The sequence below is a fragment of the Echinops telfairi genome, unplaced genomic scaffold (genome assembly GCF_000313985.2).
Source record: "Echinops telfairi isolate 266 unplaced genomic scaffold, ASM31398v2 ScPeMD7_6;HRSCAF=24_1, whole genome shotgun sequence".
Classification (NCBI taxonomy): Eukaryota; Metazoa; Chordata; class Mammalia; order Afrosoricida; family Tenrecidae; genus Echinops; species Echinops telfairi.
In genome coordinates, this window is record NW_022103903.1 from 18,881,036 (window position 1) to 18,899,187 (window position 18,152).

At 37.9% G+C, this 18,152-nt stretch overlaps 1 protein-coding gene across 1 annotated transcript in view; it reads left to right on the forward strand.

Moving 5' to 3' along the window:
• ARL6 (ADP ribosylation factor like GTPase 6) overlaps nt 1–14,940 on the forward strand; it is a 47,488-nt gene extending 32,548 nt beyond the window's left edge. The window contains exons 7-8 of the mRNA XM_004706443.3: nt 4,414–4,469; nt 14,321–14,940. Coding sequence (XP_004706500.1) covers nt 4,414–4,469; nt 14,321–14,346 — 82 coding nt within the window. The 3' untranslated portion in view covers nt 14,347–14,940. The remainder of the gene's footprint in view (nt 1–4,413; nt 4,470–14,320) is intronic.
• Nucleotides 14,941–18,152: the final 3,212 nt, after the last annotated feature.

Genomic DNA, 18,152 nt, shown 5'->3' on the forward strand with positions numbered 1-18,152 from the left:
AATAACATGCACAAAAACAAGACAGTGCAAAACCAAGCAACAATATACAACAGAAAACAACAGCAACAAACCAATGACAAAAACAAAACAAAGCAAAACAACAAGAAAGAAAAGCTTGTAGTTAGTTCAAGGGCTGTTTGTTGGCCTTTAGGAGTGTGTTCCAGTCCAGTCTATTGGGGCACCACGCACCATGTGACTTTCTGTATCTCCGTTTGTTTTGTCATCTCTCCTTGGTACTGGTATATTAGTACTGTAACAGTGGATTTTGTCTGCTTAATTCTCTTTTGTAACCCCTAATAAGTCTCATTACCTACTGTTGCAATAACAAAAAATAATACCACAAGGGAGTGAATTGAAAGAACAGAAATTTATGTTATCCTTGGTCTGGAGGCTCTCCATCCCAGCTGCGTGCCTCCTTGTGTTGGCATCTCCTGGTTATGGTGTGTGCAGCGATGATTGGTGTTCTGTCTTTCCCACGTGTGCACATCTCTCCCCGTCTATTCTACTCTGTTTACAATGAGACACCACTTGGAAAGGGATTAAGTTTAGGACCCTCATTAGCGTAGCACAAGGAAAGGCTTTTTTTTTTTTTTTTGTCAAATAAGGTTATATCTACAGGTATAGATGTTAGGTTTTCAGCATCTCTTTTACAGGGAGAGATGCAATTCAATTTGTATTCCCTAGCATTGTGCCAAGTCCTAAGTAGGAACACTATAATTATTTGCTAAAATAAATAAATAGATATGGAAATATTGGTGTTTTTTGTACGTTTTAATAAAATTGAATCCTGGTGGCCAAGTCGGCAGCTCCTTTGGCTGTTAATTTCAAGGTCGGCAGTTTGAAACCACCAACCACCCAATGAGATAAAGACGAGGTTTCCTACTCCTGTAAGAGTAAGTCTGGGAAACCCTAGAAGCTGGTCTACCCCGCCCTATGAGGTCGCTGTGAACCAGACCAATGGACTCCGTAGCAGGGAGGGAGTGAATTGATCTATTGAAAAAAACAAAAAAAACACAGAAAACACACAGTTGTTGTGGAATTTATTCTGACTTGTAACAAGCCTGTGTGTTTCAGAGTAGAACTATGCTCCATAGAGGTTGCAAGAACTGAACTTTCTTCTTGACCCAACTTTAGCGGTACCCCTGGGTAGACTTAAAGCTCTTAATTTTTTGGTTAACAACCAAGTGTGCTCACAGTTTGTTATTTTATGTATTTGTTATTTATAACTATATTGTACTATTACTGTTTGTCTGACTAATTTTTTTAACCCCAATATGGTATTTTTTTCAAAATGCGTCAAGAAAAATAACCTGAGGTTGTATGTTCGATTAAATCTTAGTTATCTACCACTTCTTTTATATTGCTGCTTTCTACCCACCTGCACCTTCATTCTGTAAGATAACTTTTCTCTTGCCAGAAGTTTTGCCTTTTACATAAGACTGTATCTGTGAGAGAAAGCTAAACACATGCCAGAATATGAATCAAGAAGGTACTGTATTTAGAAGATTCTTTAAGAGCTAGCCTTGGTGCTGAAAGAGTAATTGCATGAAATAACAAACGAGCCAGTTACTGTGGAAACAGTTGGGACCCACAGCAACCTCATGCATGTCAGAATAAAACTGTGAACGCTGGTGTTTTTCGTTGATGATTTTTTTAGAAGTACATTACCCAGCCTTTCTTCCTGGTTCCACTAGGTGGACACAAACCTCCAAGCTGTCAGTTCTTAGCTGAATGGGTTAGCCATGTGCACCACCGCAGGATTCCAATAGTATGGAAAAGAGCTTGAGAAAGCCCTGGAATCCTTGGTATTCAAGACCTCTGGTTCCTCTACCCAGGAATGTAACACTATCTGTTTTGAGTAAAACCCACCTTTGGGATCAGACTAGTGAGTATTTACTAAATGACACTTGAAGTTGGAATTTTAAATTCTATGAAAAAGAGAGAATGGATTTTGAGTGGGGAAGCATGTTGATTTTTCCCTAAATCATACCCAAATTGAAACTCTGAATATAATATTTTTATCTTTTCATTGTGGTAAGTATTGTGACTGCTTTAGTACCCATATGTAAAATTTCTGAGACTCTAAGTCTTTATTGGGGCAGGTAACCTTTTCTTTCCAGCGGTGCCACCGGTGGGTTTGAACCACCAACCTTGCAGTTAGCAGTTCAAGGCTTATTCAGCAGTGCCCATGCTTGAGAAATCTTTAGGAACCATATTATTTGTAGTACCTTACAGACATAGGAGAACTTTGGCTTACATGTTAGATACAGGGTTTGTTTGTTTGTTTGTTTGCTTTGAAAGGAAAGGTAGAATTCAAACATTAGGGAACTGTTTGGAAAAGGTACAATCTTTTGTTTTGGTAGAGATACCTTTACCACAGCAGAAGAATTTCTTCATCTCTGGGCAGTACTTCCAGGGCATTCTGTTCTGCATAGTCCCCATTTGATCACATGGATCTTTCTTGATCTAAATATTTCAGTTATTAATGTTTTTCTATTACATGGATGATCATTAGTTGGTTGTTTCTTTATCTTCCTATTTTAAAATAAATCTATAAATTATATTTCTTGGAAGTAACTTTTGTTTTTATTATAAGTATATGAACTCTTTTAAGTATCTTAATACATTTTTAAAATCATGCATCAGTATACTAAAAGACATCATAATCATTCAGAAGAGCTAATTATACATACAAAGACTTTTAGAAAATTATTTGGTGAAGAAATTACAAAATCAATTAAATTGTATGAGAAAATATCAATTCTGCATCTTTGCACAAAAGTGCTTGGTACTCTTAATTTTTTTCTGCATTTATTATTTTAGTTCATACAACTTGTTTATGAATAGATAGAAAGTGACATTAACAATAAAAGTTTACCCTTCTCAGAATGAAATGTCCTATTTCAGATGGTTTACATACATTGGCGTATAGATTATGTGTTGGGCTGCTAACCACAAGGTCAGTGGTTTGAAACCAGCAGCTACTCCAAAGGAGAAAAACAGACTTTTTGCTCCTGTATAGATTTACAACTTCAAAAATCCTGGGGAGCAGTTCTACTTTGTCCTATAGGGTCTCTATGAGTCAGAATTGACTCAGTAGTCGTGGATTTGTATATATTAAGGAGGAACTCTGGTGGCTTTATATACCTTAAGGATCCCCAGCGCACACAGATGTTAGGCTGCTAGATAGGTCAGGCTGCAAGGTTGGTGGTAATTCAAACTCACCATCCACTCCACAGGAGAAAAAATGAAGCTGGTCACTCCCGTAAAGCTCTGTGTTTCCGAAACCCCATATTAGGTCTCTGTGCGTCAGAATGGACTGGATGGCAGGGGAGGTGGGGTCTTTGCTGGGTTTTGTTTTGGTTTATATGCATTGACTCAATTTTTAATTCTCCCAATAAGCATATGAGATTGGGATTATAGATAAATCCTATAGATGATAAAATTTAATACAAATGGGTTAAATAAGCTACTGGGCTCCTGCAACTAATACAACCTTGGAGTCATTCTATTTTTCAGTTTACTACAGCTATGATTATGAGTATCTTAGTTTGCTGGAGTACGGCCATAATAGGAATGCCGCAAGTGGGTGGTTCTAAAGGCTAGATTATAATATTTTCTCTTAGCTGTGGAGGCTAAAAGTGCAATTCAAGGATTTTGCTGTTTCTCTTCTATGAACCGCATGCTAGTGTTTCTGGTGTCTGCCTGGAATCGTTGGTGTTTCTATGCTGGTCGACAGCGCTGTGCACACCATCGCTCTTTCCTCTGTGCGTCATTGTGGCCATTCGGCTCTTTTGGTAGCTCAGAAGTGAATGGGTTTAGGATCTACCCTACTCTGCCATCACTCCAATAGCATGACACAAAGCAAGCTGTTGCCAGGTTTGTATTTACAGGTGCACGAGTAGAATTTCTAAACAGGTCAGTTCAAGTAGTGGGCGTAGAGCCTATAGATATAAAATTACATTGATAATAAGCTGCAAGGTTGGTGGTAATTCAAATAAGACCGCTTTATATTTATGGACAAATTATAACCTAGGCCAAGCGTTTCTAACAAATAAATGCTGTTGAGTTATGGGAGTCTGGTAAAGTAGGATGTTAGACTTTGTAAAATTTTATTACTGGAAGAATAACCCAAAGGTGGTATTTTTTGTAATGTTAGTCTGAGTACTGTTCTTATAATAAGAAGCTTTTACTGATATTCTTTTAAAATATCTATACAGATTTTAATATTGTCATGTCTTTTTCCTGAGCACTCGGGCTTTCATTTATATTTATGTTCTGTGCTTAACCATATTTGCTCAGCTATATATTGCTAGAAGCATTATAATTTGCCAAGTTACAAATTTTTAACTTTTTATTCTGATAGTTCTATGCTCTAATGAAGTGAATTTGTTTCTTGTGAATGTATTTCAGTGCTAGTGATGCCATTAAAGGAGAAGGACTACAAGAAGGTGTAGACTGGCTTCAAGGTATATCCCAAATACTGTGCATTTCTAGTTCTTGTTTCCTTTAGTCACATATTTATTTCCTTGTTTACATTTTATTTTTATCATATCATTGCTTTCCCCCCTCATTTCTGCCTTTTCCTGCTGTCAGAAAAAACATTACAGTAAGTATTCAATATCTTGCTCCATTTCATTCTATTACGTTTTCTGGAGGATTTATTTAAATAAAAGTGATGGCATATTTTAAATCAATATACATAAAACTCTAACAAATAAATGTAGTCTTGGCAATAAATTTGTGTCAGTTTTAGTAATTGAAGCCTGTATGAATTTTGAGGCAAATGTTAGACATTACTGTCAGTAACTATTTCCATTTTTTATCAGAACAACTAAAGATCATTCTTATATGACTCTCTCTGCCCTGAAAAAAGCTATCATAGATTCTACATATAGTCTTATGTAGTGATAAATTTTTTCTTCTATACTTAGTTTTGAACTTTTTGTTGTAAATTAGGTGGTTTACAGAGCCAATCAGTGGTTTACTCAGCAAATCATCTACCTTTTGTTTGATCTCATTGATTTCAGCCCCTCCAGTGTAGCAGGGTGTATTTCATGTCCCCTGTGTTTTCTGTCTCCCTTCTTCCTTCTGCTCTAACGCTTCCCGTTTCCTCTCGGTGTTCTCGGTTGCACCTCCCATGACCACTCACAAGCTTTCAAGACCCCAACCAGGAGTTGCCACACTAGGTTGTAGAACCTTGTCTTTCATGGCCTGTTATGCCAGTTGACCTGAATGCCCCCCAAGACTTAGGGTCCTGCTGCGCAGGTCCAGTGACTTACTCCTTCAAGCTGTTTGGCTATGGCTAAGAAGTTTTCATGTGCACTGCACCCTCCACAACCCACTGCTACTTAATGCCAGTCATGTGGATTTTTTTTCTCTATTGTGTTGACGTAGGCCTTTAACATTTATCATTAAACTGCAGAGAGAATTCTAGTCATATTGTAAAATTCAATAGAAAACCTAGTATTTCTCCAAAAAATTAAGGGTATTTTGTGTTGTTTTTTTCTATAGATCCATTAACATAGTTTCTTAGTTTGGGGTTAAGAAATAAGCAAGGTTGGGGGACTGATTAGCCCACAGAAGAGATAGGTGACAGGAAAACTGGAGAAAACTCCATAAAAAAATCATTCCAGATTTTTTATTTTACGATGTTACAGTGATTGATGATGTCACATGGAGAGAAATCTTACTTTTAGTCATAGTAAAGTAATTAAAAACATAGTACACGGTGTTGGCAAAGGATATTGAAGTACTATGAACTGCTAAAAGAACAAACAGATCTGTGTTGGAAGAAGTACAGTTACAATGCTTCTCAGAGGCAAGGATGGCAAGACTTTGCCTTACACCCTTCGGACGTGTTATCAGGGGACACCGGTCCCTGGAAGAGGAGGACCTCGTGCTTGGAGAAGTGAAGGGGCAGTGACAAGGAGGAAAGCCCTCCACAAATGAATTGCCACCGTAGCTGCAGCAATAGGCTCAACCACAGAACAGTTGGGAGGCTGGTGCAGGGACGGGTGGTATTTCATTCTGTTGTACCCGGGGAGCTCTGAGTCCGAACTGACTCAGTCATACCAGCAACAGCAAGCACAGTACTTACTGAAAACAGACTTGGGTGCTAGTCATCCCGCCTTACAATTTTTGTGTGGTTTATTTCATCTGTAACAATTGGGCCACTAGGTGTCAGAATGATCCAGCATCACAGTGCAACTTGCCAACGCTGGTCTTTTCTCAATCTTTTTGGATCCATTACCTCTGTGCCTTGCCTCCTTAGTCTTTATTTACGTATAGTTAACAAATCTTCTTACAATGTTTTATTTTAAATTGGATGAATAGTTACAGAGCAGATAAGCCATTTAACATTTTAAAATTCAGACACATTTATTTCATCTCATTGACTACAGTCACCACCATTAACAGTACCACCGTTAGGGGACAGTAGAATGAACATGGGCATTGCAAAAAGTGACTCCTATCCTTTTCCCTGGATTGTGGGTGATAGTACAGAAGTTTTTAGTTGCCAGGGGCACTCTTTGTAAATTTTTTTTTTCCTGAAAATGGGGAAGTAGACCAAATAAATTTGGGAACCTGTGATATATAATATTACTTACCTATTTCCTTACTGCACTTCCTGTTTCCATTCTACCGCCTACCTAACCCATCTGACTATTGTCCTTCCATAAATACTTCCTTTTTTATATCCAATAGTTGATTGTTCAAAGGTGTGTGTTCCTCATTGGTGTTATTGTGCCCCTTACAGACATTTTGTTGAGCCATTAGAGTGAGTTCATTTTTAAGTCTGAAGCACCCAACGAGCATGGTCTCGGGAGTTCCTACAGTCTGTCCTACCAGTAAGCCTGGTCTATTTTATGAGTTTGAGTTTCGTTCCACATTTTCCTGCCACTGTGTCCAGACTTTCTAATGTGATCTCTTTCAGAACAGTTGGTAATGGTACCAAGCACCATTTAATTCTGCTGGTTTCAGGACCATCAAGACTGATGTTCACATGGTCCATTATTCTGTTGGACTAATTATTTCTCTATGTCTTTAGTTTTCATCATTCTTTCTCTGGACAGGGAGACACCAATAACTGCACCTTAGATGGTGGCTCACAAACTTTTAAGACCCCAGTCACTGCTGTAGAATGCTATCTTTGTGAACTGTGTTACGCCCATTGATCTTGGTGTGTCCTGACAGTATGGTCCAGACCCCCAGCTCAGGGACTCATTCTCTCAAGATGCTTAGTGACCTCTAAGAAGAGTTCCTAACTTTGCCCCCTGTGTGTTCCACATGTTCGTGGCCCTATTGGCATCCTAGTAGGTACATGCACAGGCAGAAATATCCTCCATAAAATTCATATGTCCATGAATACATGGACATAGTCCTCCTCTTCTTCCCACACCTCTTCATTCTGCATGTCTGTCCATGCATCCACTCATACATTTCAGGCTTGTATGTGTGACGGTATTCACTTCTGTAGCTCTGCTCTTGCACTCCTCCCACGAGTTTCTCTGTCTCCGGTTGTTTTCACTCACCTCCCTCTTGTGCTAACTTGCCTCTCTTTCACCCAAGTGAAGTATATGTTTCCCTTCTAGCCAGTGACCTCTCTTCACTTCCCCTCCCTCTCTGGTGGTTACCATCAAAACTGGTTCTTTGTATGTGAAAACTTTTTCTTGTTACAGTCGTGGTCTCATATAATATTTGTCCTTTTGTAATTGACTGATTTCACTCAAGATAATGTAGTCGAAGGGGTGTTTTCAACACCATCATTATTCATTGTTAATCATTTTATTTATGTGCTCTTGTACTTATGGCTACTTTATTCTACATGATTTTCTGGACTGAGTTCATTTTCTTTGTGGGTTTCTTCTTCGTTGTATTGGTTGTGCTTTATTATTTACTAAATCTCTATGCTTTTTTATTTTGATGAGGTTATTCATTTTCTTTGAGGTTCCCTTGTAATTTATAAATTACTTTCCAAATGTAAAATGGTATGTTCTATCTTGAAATTTATTTGAAATTTCTATAATTACACTATTTTTTTCTTTTTTTCTTGCATTTTCTTCACTGCAAATTGCGTAGGTACCTACTTTTCAGTCTTGCAGGGTTGTTTTACTTTGGATAATTCTATATATAGGTTGCCTTTTGGGTTTTGTTGTCACACATATTAATCTCAAATTGTTACCTACTGGTTTTCTGCCCAATTAACTCTCCATAGTATTTCTTGTAAAGTTGATCTATCTATCTTAAATTCCATTAAATTCTGCTTATCTGGAAATGCCCTAATTTCACTTTCATATTTCAAGTACACTTTGCTAGGTTATGATTTTGATTGGACATTTTTTTCTTTCAGATTTTTATATATGTCTCCCATTGCCTTTTTTTAATTAAAAGATCATTTTATTGGGGATTCTTAAAACTCTTGTTAGAGTCCATACATTGATTGCATCAGGCATGTTTGTACATATGTTGCCTTCATTCATATCTAGACATTTACTTTCTATTGAGCCCTTGGTATCAGCTCCTCATTACCGCCTGCCCCCTTCATACCTTCTTGGTAGATTATTATTATTTTCATATCTTACACTGACCACTGTCTCCCATCCCCCGTGTTTTCTGTTGTTGGAGAATTTTCTTCCAATAAATCTTGGACAGTTTCTCCTGTGCTCTCTCCCCCACCCCCGGCATCTCTTTCTATTCTGTATCCCGTGTAAGTTATTTCTCTTGATGGCTTCCCTTATAATTCTTCAGATTATTGTGCTTTGGATTGTTCTTCTAGCAGATTAGTATTGAGAGATTTGTCTTCAATCTCACTAATTTAGCTGTTGATTCAATTTTCCTTTGCCCTTTTGATGTATTCTCTATTTCTGAAATGTCAGTAATAATCTTTTTTTCTTTTTTTTTATGAAATACTTTTATTGGGGGCTTTTACATCTCTTATTGCAATCCGTACATTCATCCATCGTGTCAAGCACATTTGCACATATGCTGCCGTCATCATTTTCAAAGTATTCTCTTCCCACTTGAGCCCTTGATATCAGCTCCCCATTTCTTCCCCCTCTTTCCCCCGCCTGCCCTCCCTCACGAACCCTTGATAAGTTATAGATTATTATTTCCATATCTTACATCGTCCTCCATTGCCCCTAACCCACTTTTCCGTTATTTGTCCCCCTGGGAAGGGGTTCTAAGTTGATCCTTGTGATCAATTCCCCTTTATCCCCCCACCGTCCCCTAATCTTCCTGGTATCGCTACTCTCATTGTTGGCCCTGAGGGGTTTATCTATCCTGGATTCCCTGTATTGCAGGCTCTTATCTGTAGCAGTGTGCATGTTCTGGTCTAATCCGATTTGTAAGGTAGAATTTAAATCTACAAAGAATTTCTGGATTTTTTTTTCTTTTATTTTGCTTTCACAATTCTGAAATTTTCTAGCATAATAAACAAGAAGGCCTCCGGTTTATTTTGGACCAATTTAGTCTTACCATTACTAGTTTCAGGTTGGAAAACTCAGTAAACAGTAAATGATCTTATAGTGTCATACATATATTTTCTCTTTGAAGGATTTTTCAATAATTTCCTGTGTAACACATCCCAAAGTCAGAAGCCTCCTGAGTTAACTATAAAACTGCTTTAAACCACCAGATAAAGTATGGAAAATATTTAGAGATCTAAATTATTTTTAAAGTTTCTGAATCCTTCAAGTAAGATAATTGTCTAAAAAATTTCACCTAAGTAACTTATTTATCATAAATGTGTATAATGCTTTTAGACTCCTATATAAGATTTTGTAAAACAGTACATGTTGGTTAATGCTTCTAGACTCCTATATAAGATTTTGTAAAGCAGTACATGTTGGTTCAAAAGAACTGAATACACACACTTAGCTTTAGTCTCTCCTCAAAATTACTAACTATGAAGGCACTTTTGAAAAGCCCCACAAGAACAAAGAGAATAGAAACAGTGAAAATGGTAACCACATTTTGGCAAATGGGTATCTGGTGAATGTTGGCCACTAGCTGAATCCCAAATGAACACTGGAAAAAGCTGCTAAACAGCCTGATTTACATTGCACATGCGATGCTGAAAAGAGAAGATGCAGTTATACATCAGGTCTCCAGACTGGAGGTGAAAAGTGCTATTCTTTTTGCACACTTGATGCTGACCTGCAAAAGGAAAATTAACTGAAATATTTCATACTGAATTTAAAAACCCTCTTTGGTCTTCTTTGGCTTGTTCCAACTACTGGCAAAATGCAGGAGATAGATTCATCTTAGAGAAAGTAGAATAGGCTAAGCAAAAAGACCTAATGGTATTAATGTTAGAGTTCCCAAGGAAGTAGCTTAGCCATATACCCAAGAATGAAGATTTATTTGACAAGGCTCATATATTTCCAAGTTTTAATCAGCTATTTTATGGTGTTTAATCATATATATTGGAGATAGCTAATCCAAAAGCCATTTGAAAGCCAATATATATTAAAAAATGAGAGAACCTGAAGTGTAACAATGCCATCAGGGCCACTTCAGGCTAAGCAAGCGGGATGGGGGAACCAGTTCCACATATAGCCAAAGATGATTCCTGAGAAGTGGAAGCCGGATGTCCTCCAACGTATCCCTCCCACCGCACTCTACGGTATTGCAGTGGTCACACAAAATTCATATTCAATACCATTATGGATTTATTAGAGAAGTTAACAAATTACAAATCAGAATCCAAAGTGATAACGATAAAGTGATAAAGGTGATTTACAGCACCTCTTTCTAGCCTTGCCCACAGGCACGGTTCTGTAGTCCTCAGTCTCTCATCCACACGGCCCATGGACTTCTGCCCTGATTCGGCTAGCGTTACAAAGCTCCTTTAGCTCTGCCAATAAATGCCTAAGGGTACTATGCTCTGCCAATATGCCTGAGCCTGACAGCAGTCAGTTCTAGCCCTCTGGCAAAGATGACTCCTGATTGTGTGCCTAGAGACAACCTCTTTCAGCAGCTGTCCTCTTGTCCAAAGGAACTCTGCTTTTGTGCTCCACGAGCTCAGCCCCTCCTCTGTCTTGTTCCAGTTCGGCTGCTGCCATCTCTCTGCCACTGCTCCTCACTATCTCTGGTGTCACAGTTGTCTGTCTCCCAAGTTGAGAGGTTCAGCATAGAGATCTCGGGTTTGAAAAACTGCTGAGTGGACTCATTGCTCTTCTTTCGTGATGATAGTAAGATCCTCTTTTCTACATCTGGGATGGCTCATTTTAAACTTGGTGGAATGATAAAATGAGCCAATCACCCCATTAGGACACCATGTACCTTATCTGCATGTTTCCACTTGGCAAGGGTGCCATGCACCTTATTTATATTAATAGCAAGTTGTTTAATCCCATTGGTGGCACATAAGCACCTCACACTTTCAGATCCCTACCTAGTCATTTGTTAGTGATAGGAAAATGTAACCACAAAAACTGTTGCTGGATGGGCATATCAAGTAAAACACCTCATCACATAAACATAATAGTATACCAAATAAGCAGAACAGAGGGTCTAGAGCTTATGCATGGGAAACATTTTTTAAACTATAATTAATTTCCTAAAATGGTAATAAAACATTCCTTTTATGAATAAGGCCAGGGTGCTGCTAAAAAATAATCAATGAAAGAACAACAACAAAAAAGAGTTTGGGGTAAATAAGAATAGATAATAGATCTACATATAACCCCTTCCCAGGGAGATGAACAACAGAAAAGTGGGTGAGGGGCGACAGGGTAAAGGGTGAAGGTCAGTGTAAGACATGAAAAAAAATTTACAAAATATCAAGGGTTCATGAAGCGGGGAAGGAGGGGGCGGAAATGAGCTGATACCAAGGGCTTAAATAGAAAGAAAATATTTTGAGAATGACTATGACAACATATGTACAAATGTGCTTGACACAACGAATGTATGTATGGATTGTGATAATTGCTGTATGAGCCCCCAATAAAATGAAATGAAAGAGAAAAAGAAAGACCCCCTTTTTTTTTCTTTTATTAGGGGCTATTCCATCTCATCACAATCCATATATTCATCCATGTGTCAAGCACATTTGCACAAATGCCGCCATCATCATTTTCAAAGCATTCTCTTCCCACTTGGGCCCCCGATGTCAGCTCCCCATTTCTTACCCCACCCACCCTCCCTCACGAACCCTTGATAAGTTATAGATTATTATTTTTGTATCTTACATGATCCTCCGTCGCCCCTCACCCACTTTTCTGTTGTTCGTCCCCTGGGAAGGGGTTATAGATTGATCCTTGTGATCGATTTCCCCCTTTCTTCCCCCAACCCTCCCCTAATCATCCTGGTGTGTCTACTCTCCTTGTTGGCCCTGAGGGGTTTATATATCCTGGATTCCCTGTGTTGCAGACTCTTATCTGTTGCAGTGTGCATGTTCTGGTCTAATCCGATTTGTAAAGTAGAATCGAGGTCATGATAGTGGGGTGAAGGTAGCACCAAGAACTATAGGAAAGTTGTGTGTTTCATCGGTGCTATACTGCATCCTGACTGGCTCATCTCTTCCCTGTGACCCCTCTGTGAGGGGATGGCCAATTGTCTACAGGTGGGGATTGCGTCTCCACTCCATGCCGCCCCCACCATTCACCTTCGGTATGATTTTGTTCTGGGTCTTAGATGCCTGATACCTGATCCCATCGACACCTCATGATCACACAGGCTGGTGGGCTTTGTTGCTTCTCAGCTAGATGGCTGCTTAGTTATCTTCAAGCTTTTAAGACCCCAGATGTTATATCTTTTGATAAGTGGGCACCATCAGCTTTCTTTACCACATTTGCTTATGAACACATTTTGAATAAAGACCTCTTTTTAAAAAAAGAATAAATAATAGACATGGGAAATTTAATTGAAGAATTAAAAGATAGAGGTAGTCTCCTAGAAAGTACAGAAAAGTAACAAGATGGCTTAGTTATCCATTGCTGGTATAACAAATACCACAAGTGGATGATGTTAATGAATTTATTTTTCTCACAGTTGAAGAGACTGAAAATCCAAATTTAGCATAACAACTTGGGGAAGGGGATTGAGAGGCTTTTTCTCTTTTTCAGCTCTGGATCAAGGTCTGTTTCTTTTGAGATTTTGTATCTGTGCAATCCTCATGGATTGGCATCTCTCTTCGCTTGTTTAATCTCTTATATACTTCAAAAGAGATATCTTGAAACTCATCCTACAATAATCCTGTCTCTTTAACATAGTAAAGACAACCCATTATCGAATGGGATGATAAGCATTGTCATAGAAGTTAGGATTTACAAGACATATTTGGGGGCAAGATATAATCTCATCCATTACAGGCCATGTCCAGGAGACCCACTATTCAAATAAAAAGAATTTCAGAAAAGAAAAACAGAAGAAACAATGGGGCACAAAGTTCAAACAATATTTTCCGCAACAGAAGGGTTGGCCTGTAGTTTAAAATGCTTCTCAAGAGCCCGATGCTCTTGAGAATAAAAATAGCCTCACATCAAAGGACATCCTTATGAAACTTCAGCATGAGAAACCATGAAACTGCAGTACAAAAGAAGATTCGACAAGTTTCCTGAGAGAAAAATAGGTTTCATGTGAAGGATAAGGAAACAGATGGCATCAGATTTCTCAACAGTAGCATTAGATTTTTCAACCGTAAAACTTAGAAGCCGGGATATATTGAAAATCCTAGAAAATCCAAAGGAAAATGATGGAATTATGTTGTTAGGCAGTATTAAGGTAATGTGGCCAAATAAAGATATTTTCAACTATGTTATGTCTCATAGTTTATATTTTATGTATTTTGCTAAGCTACCCAGTAATTGGTGTGCTGCATAAAAACAAGGACATAAACCATAAAAGCGAGAAAGTAATCATAGTATACTGTTTATGCTATGAATAGCACTTAGATAATCATATTGATAATCACTATATGATTATGTTAGGATGGTAAGCTTAGAAGCATCATGATGGGTTGTGGCGTTATTAGCATGAGAGCATGAAGGTGAACCTTTCATTTAAGAAGGAATAGTGAAGGTAAGTTTCGTGACTGGGAGGGACCAGGACCACCTGGAAGGGAGAAAATGCATGTGGGTGCCTTTGAAGGGAAGAGAAAGGCTGAGGCAAGGAATTGCTATTCTCCGTGCAACTTTGTATAGCTTCTTGATTTTCTAGCTGTATGTGAAACTTTGGTAAAAATTAAAATCTCAATGTGCCTTTTTAAACTCAGTCTGTGACTAGGTTTCTTCTGTTTGGATTGCTTTGAAAAAATGTTTTCCCATGTGGACTCAATTTTTTGTTTGTCTGTCTGTCTGTTTGTTTTTATCAGATCAGATCCAGGCTGTGAAGACATGAAAAGATAGTATTTGGAAACCTCAACAATTTTCAATTCAAGGAATTTATATTTAAGTCAACCTGAAACCTTTAAAGGTTCTGAAAGATTTCTGTGCATCTAAGAATGCGTTATAATATTCTGCTTTTATTTATGGACTTCAAATTAGCTTTTTAACAATATAGGACTTCAGTTATGATAACTTGCCCCAAATTAGTTCTTCTCTCAGAAGGGTTCCCTAGAATTATCAGCCTCTTGGTAAAGGTCTGTATTCAATTAGAATGGTATAAGCCAACTCCATGTCTCATCATGATTTAGTATATATTTTATGCATTTAGTTTTTAAATTGTCTGTTTTTAAATTTTAATGTATGATATATAACTTCACAGTATGAATTGTGCTTGCAAAAGAAAAACTTTAGATATGTATAAGGGACCAGGGTCATTGAGCCATATTAAATTTTTGCTATATGTATCCATTAATAAAACATATATACTATACCAATCATTGTGCTTGATTTATGATGAAAACAGTACTGTTAAGGTGATAATGGTGTTTTACTTTCATTCATTTGTAAATGATGTAAAAATAAATGTCCTTAAAGAATATTTCTTGAACATCTCTACACCGATCAGCACAGTTTGTCCTAGGCAGTGGCGATACCAGGTAAAGAAGGCATAGTTCCTGCTTCAGAGACATAGCACTTAATGAGGGGATTTAAGACCCTTTCATACATAATATCTGCTTTTATCTCATCGGCCAATTGAAAATATTGTGCCTTAATATTAAGTGATACAAAAGTTAACTGATGTTTGATTCTTCAAAGTGTATTATAACTTACTCCTTGTTTCTTCTATTTAAATGCCTCCAATTTACTATAGTGCTTTTCTAAATAGAGTGAATAATTAAACTGACTTTCCCTGAGCTTTATTAGTGTTCTTTAGAATTTAAGATATAACGGGTATTTACTGTATAAAAATTATGTTACTTCTCACATGGAAGAAGCACACCAGCCTGTGTGATCACGAGATGTTGAAGGGATCAGGCATCAAAGAACAAAAAATCATATCATTGTAAATGAGGGTGAGTGCAGAGTGGAGACCCAAAGCCCATCTGTAGGCAACTGGACACCCCCTTACTGAAGGGTCACGGGGAGGAGACGAGCCAGTCGGTACAGTGTAGCAACAATGAAACATACAACTTTCCTCTAGTTCTTAAATGCTTCCCCACCCCACCCCACAGCCCCCTATCATGATCCCAATTCTACCTTACAAATCTGGCTAGACAAGAGGATGTACACTGGTACAGATAGGAACTGGAAACACAGGGAATCTAGGACAGATGATCCCTTCAGGACCAGAGGAGAGAGTGGTGATACAGGGAGGGTGGAGGGAAGGTGGGGTAGAAAGGGGGAACCGATTACTAGGACCTACATATAACCTTCTCCCTGAGGGACGGACAGTGGAGAAGTGGATGGAGGGAGACGTTGGACAGCTTAAGACATGACAAAATCATAATTTATAAATTATCAAGGGTTCATGGGGGAAGGGAAAATGAGCTGATACCCAGGGCTCAAGTAGAAAGTAAATGTTTTGAGAATGATAAGGGCAATAAATGTATAAATGTGCTTGACACAATGGATGTATGCATGGATTGTGATAAGAGTTGTATGAGCCCCCAATTTTTAAAAAATAATTGTATTTCTCACAACTTAAATGAAGACTACTTTTAATAGTGTACTTTTCAAGCTTTTATTTTAATCTCTGGAAGACAGTTCTTGTAACAGTGGTGTCAGTCCTGGGGAGAAAAGGTGTATGTAATGAAACAGTGAATTATTGAAAGTTCTGCCCTATCACCAACCCCCGTTGTTTGTGTGAAAGATGTCCAGTTACTTAAAGGCTTCATCTATAAGTCAACAATTCATGTATTACAGTCTGAAATCAGCCTATACTTGTATGATTTCCTATTCAAAACAGTTTTAAATTTTATACCGTTGCCTAAATTAATGACAATATCAGTAGAATTACCTTAGTCCCATGAGAATGATTTATAATGTTCTCTATCACAAAATGGTAATGATGTTCTCTAATGTGAACCAGAGACATCTATAAAACAGAGATTATGAATAGATTTATGGCTCACACTTAATTCTAACACCAGTCTAAGAACAACTAGTTCTTATGACATGGCCTTACTCAATATTTTCCTTCATTAAGACATCACTGAAGATATGGGTGCTATAGCAAAGTGTGGTGAAGAAACCACATGGTGCCCGGCTATCAGAAAAAAATATAGTATCTGGGGTCTGAAAGGCTTGTCTTAAATCACAGCCAACTAGATGGTGTTGGAGAAGAATATTGAAAGTACCATGGACTGCGAAAAGTAACAAATCTGTCTTGGATGAGGTACAGCCAGAAAAGCAGCATGACAATATCAAAATTGAATAAAACACACATAGTCATCATAAATGGAAATTTGCTATTTGAAAAAAAAAGAAAGAAACCACATTTAAATAAACAAATACAAAAACTGTTCATCTGAAGGTGAAGGTCACCAGGACTGGGACAGTACATTGGGAAGAATCAAACAGACTATATTTCAGAAAATGATAGCATTTCCAGAAGAAGAAGAAAAGAGGGGAAAGATTTAGAAAATGATCTCTGGAAGACTGGAAGCAAAGAATCCTGCTGCACTCACCAACAGAGCGCAGCTGACCACACACAAAGGAAAATTCTATATATAAGAACTGAGATCATACTTGAGTTCTCTTAAAAGTCAAGCAAAAATATTTATGAAAGTATCTTCAGAAAGCAGCATAAAGAGAAATCATAAAACCGAAAAGAAAAAACCAGCCAACTAAATGAAGCAGCAACTAAGTCAACGTGGAAGAATCACACTAGCCTGTGTGATCCAAGGATTGTAAATAAAATTCAATCTGTAAGGAGGAAATTATATCAGAGCTTAAATTGTGAACACCCAGTTTTCAGAGGCTATGGGTGACAATGGAAAAATTAACTTTCAGGTTCCTCACATGGATGGAGCATCCCCTCTGACCATAGTAAATTGCCTCTGACCATCTTGGAGGGATGTACATAGCTTTGCTATGAGGCAGAAAGCACTGCAAAGTTCATTGTGGCAGATGTAGTTGGGTTAAAATGTACCTTATCATTTGATACCCCTTTTGACCCATTTTAAATTTGCTTCAGATTTTTAATATTTTCTTTTTAATTGAGGTTTTTCAGTCATTATTGTTGGGGCTTTTTGTGTTTGCTTGCTTCTTGTTTGTGTTTTATATCATTTTCTGTATATGAAATCCAGGATGGATGGATCTATAGAGACAGTAACTGGATTGATAATTGCCTGAGGGCATGGCAGGGGTCGACAGGAAACTGGGGCACCAGCAATTGGAGAAGTAAATGTTCCAAAATTGACTGTGGTGATGATTGCACAAACCTTAATATGACTCAACAATTAAATTGTATTTGTAAAGTATATTCCATCGAAACTATTGGTATAAAAGAATATTCAAGGGTTCATGAGGTAGGAGGAGTGGGGAGAGGGGGGGGGATGAGAAGCTGATGCCAGGGGTTTAAGTGGAGAGCAAATGTTTTGAGAATGATGAGGGCAATGAATGTAAAAATGTGCTTTACACAATTGGTGTATGTATGGATTCTGATAAGAGTTGTATGAGCCCCTAATAAAATGATTTTTTTTAAGTATGGTACTAAAAAACACTGCTGTGTAGTTGATTCAAACGGATAGCAGACAGCCTCTTCTTTCTCCCAGAATAGCTGATGAGTTTAAACTTCAAACCTTGCATTTAGAATGC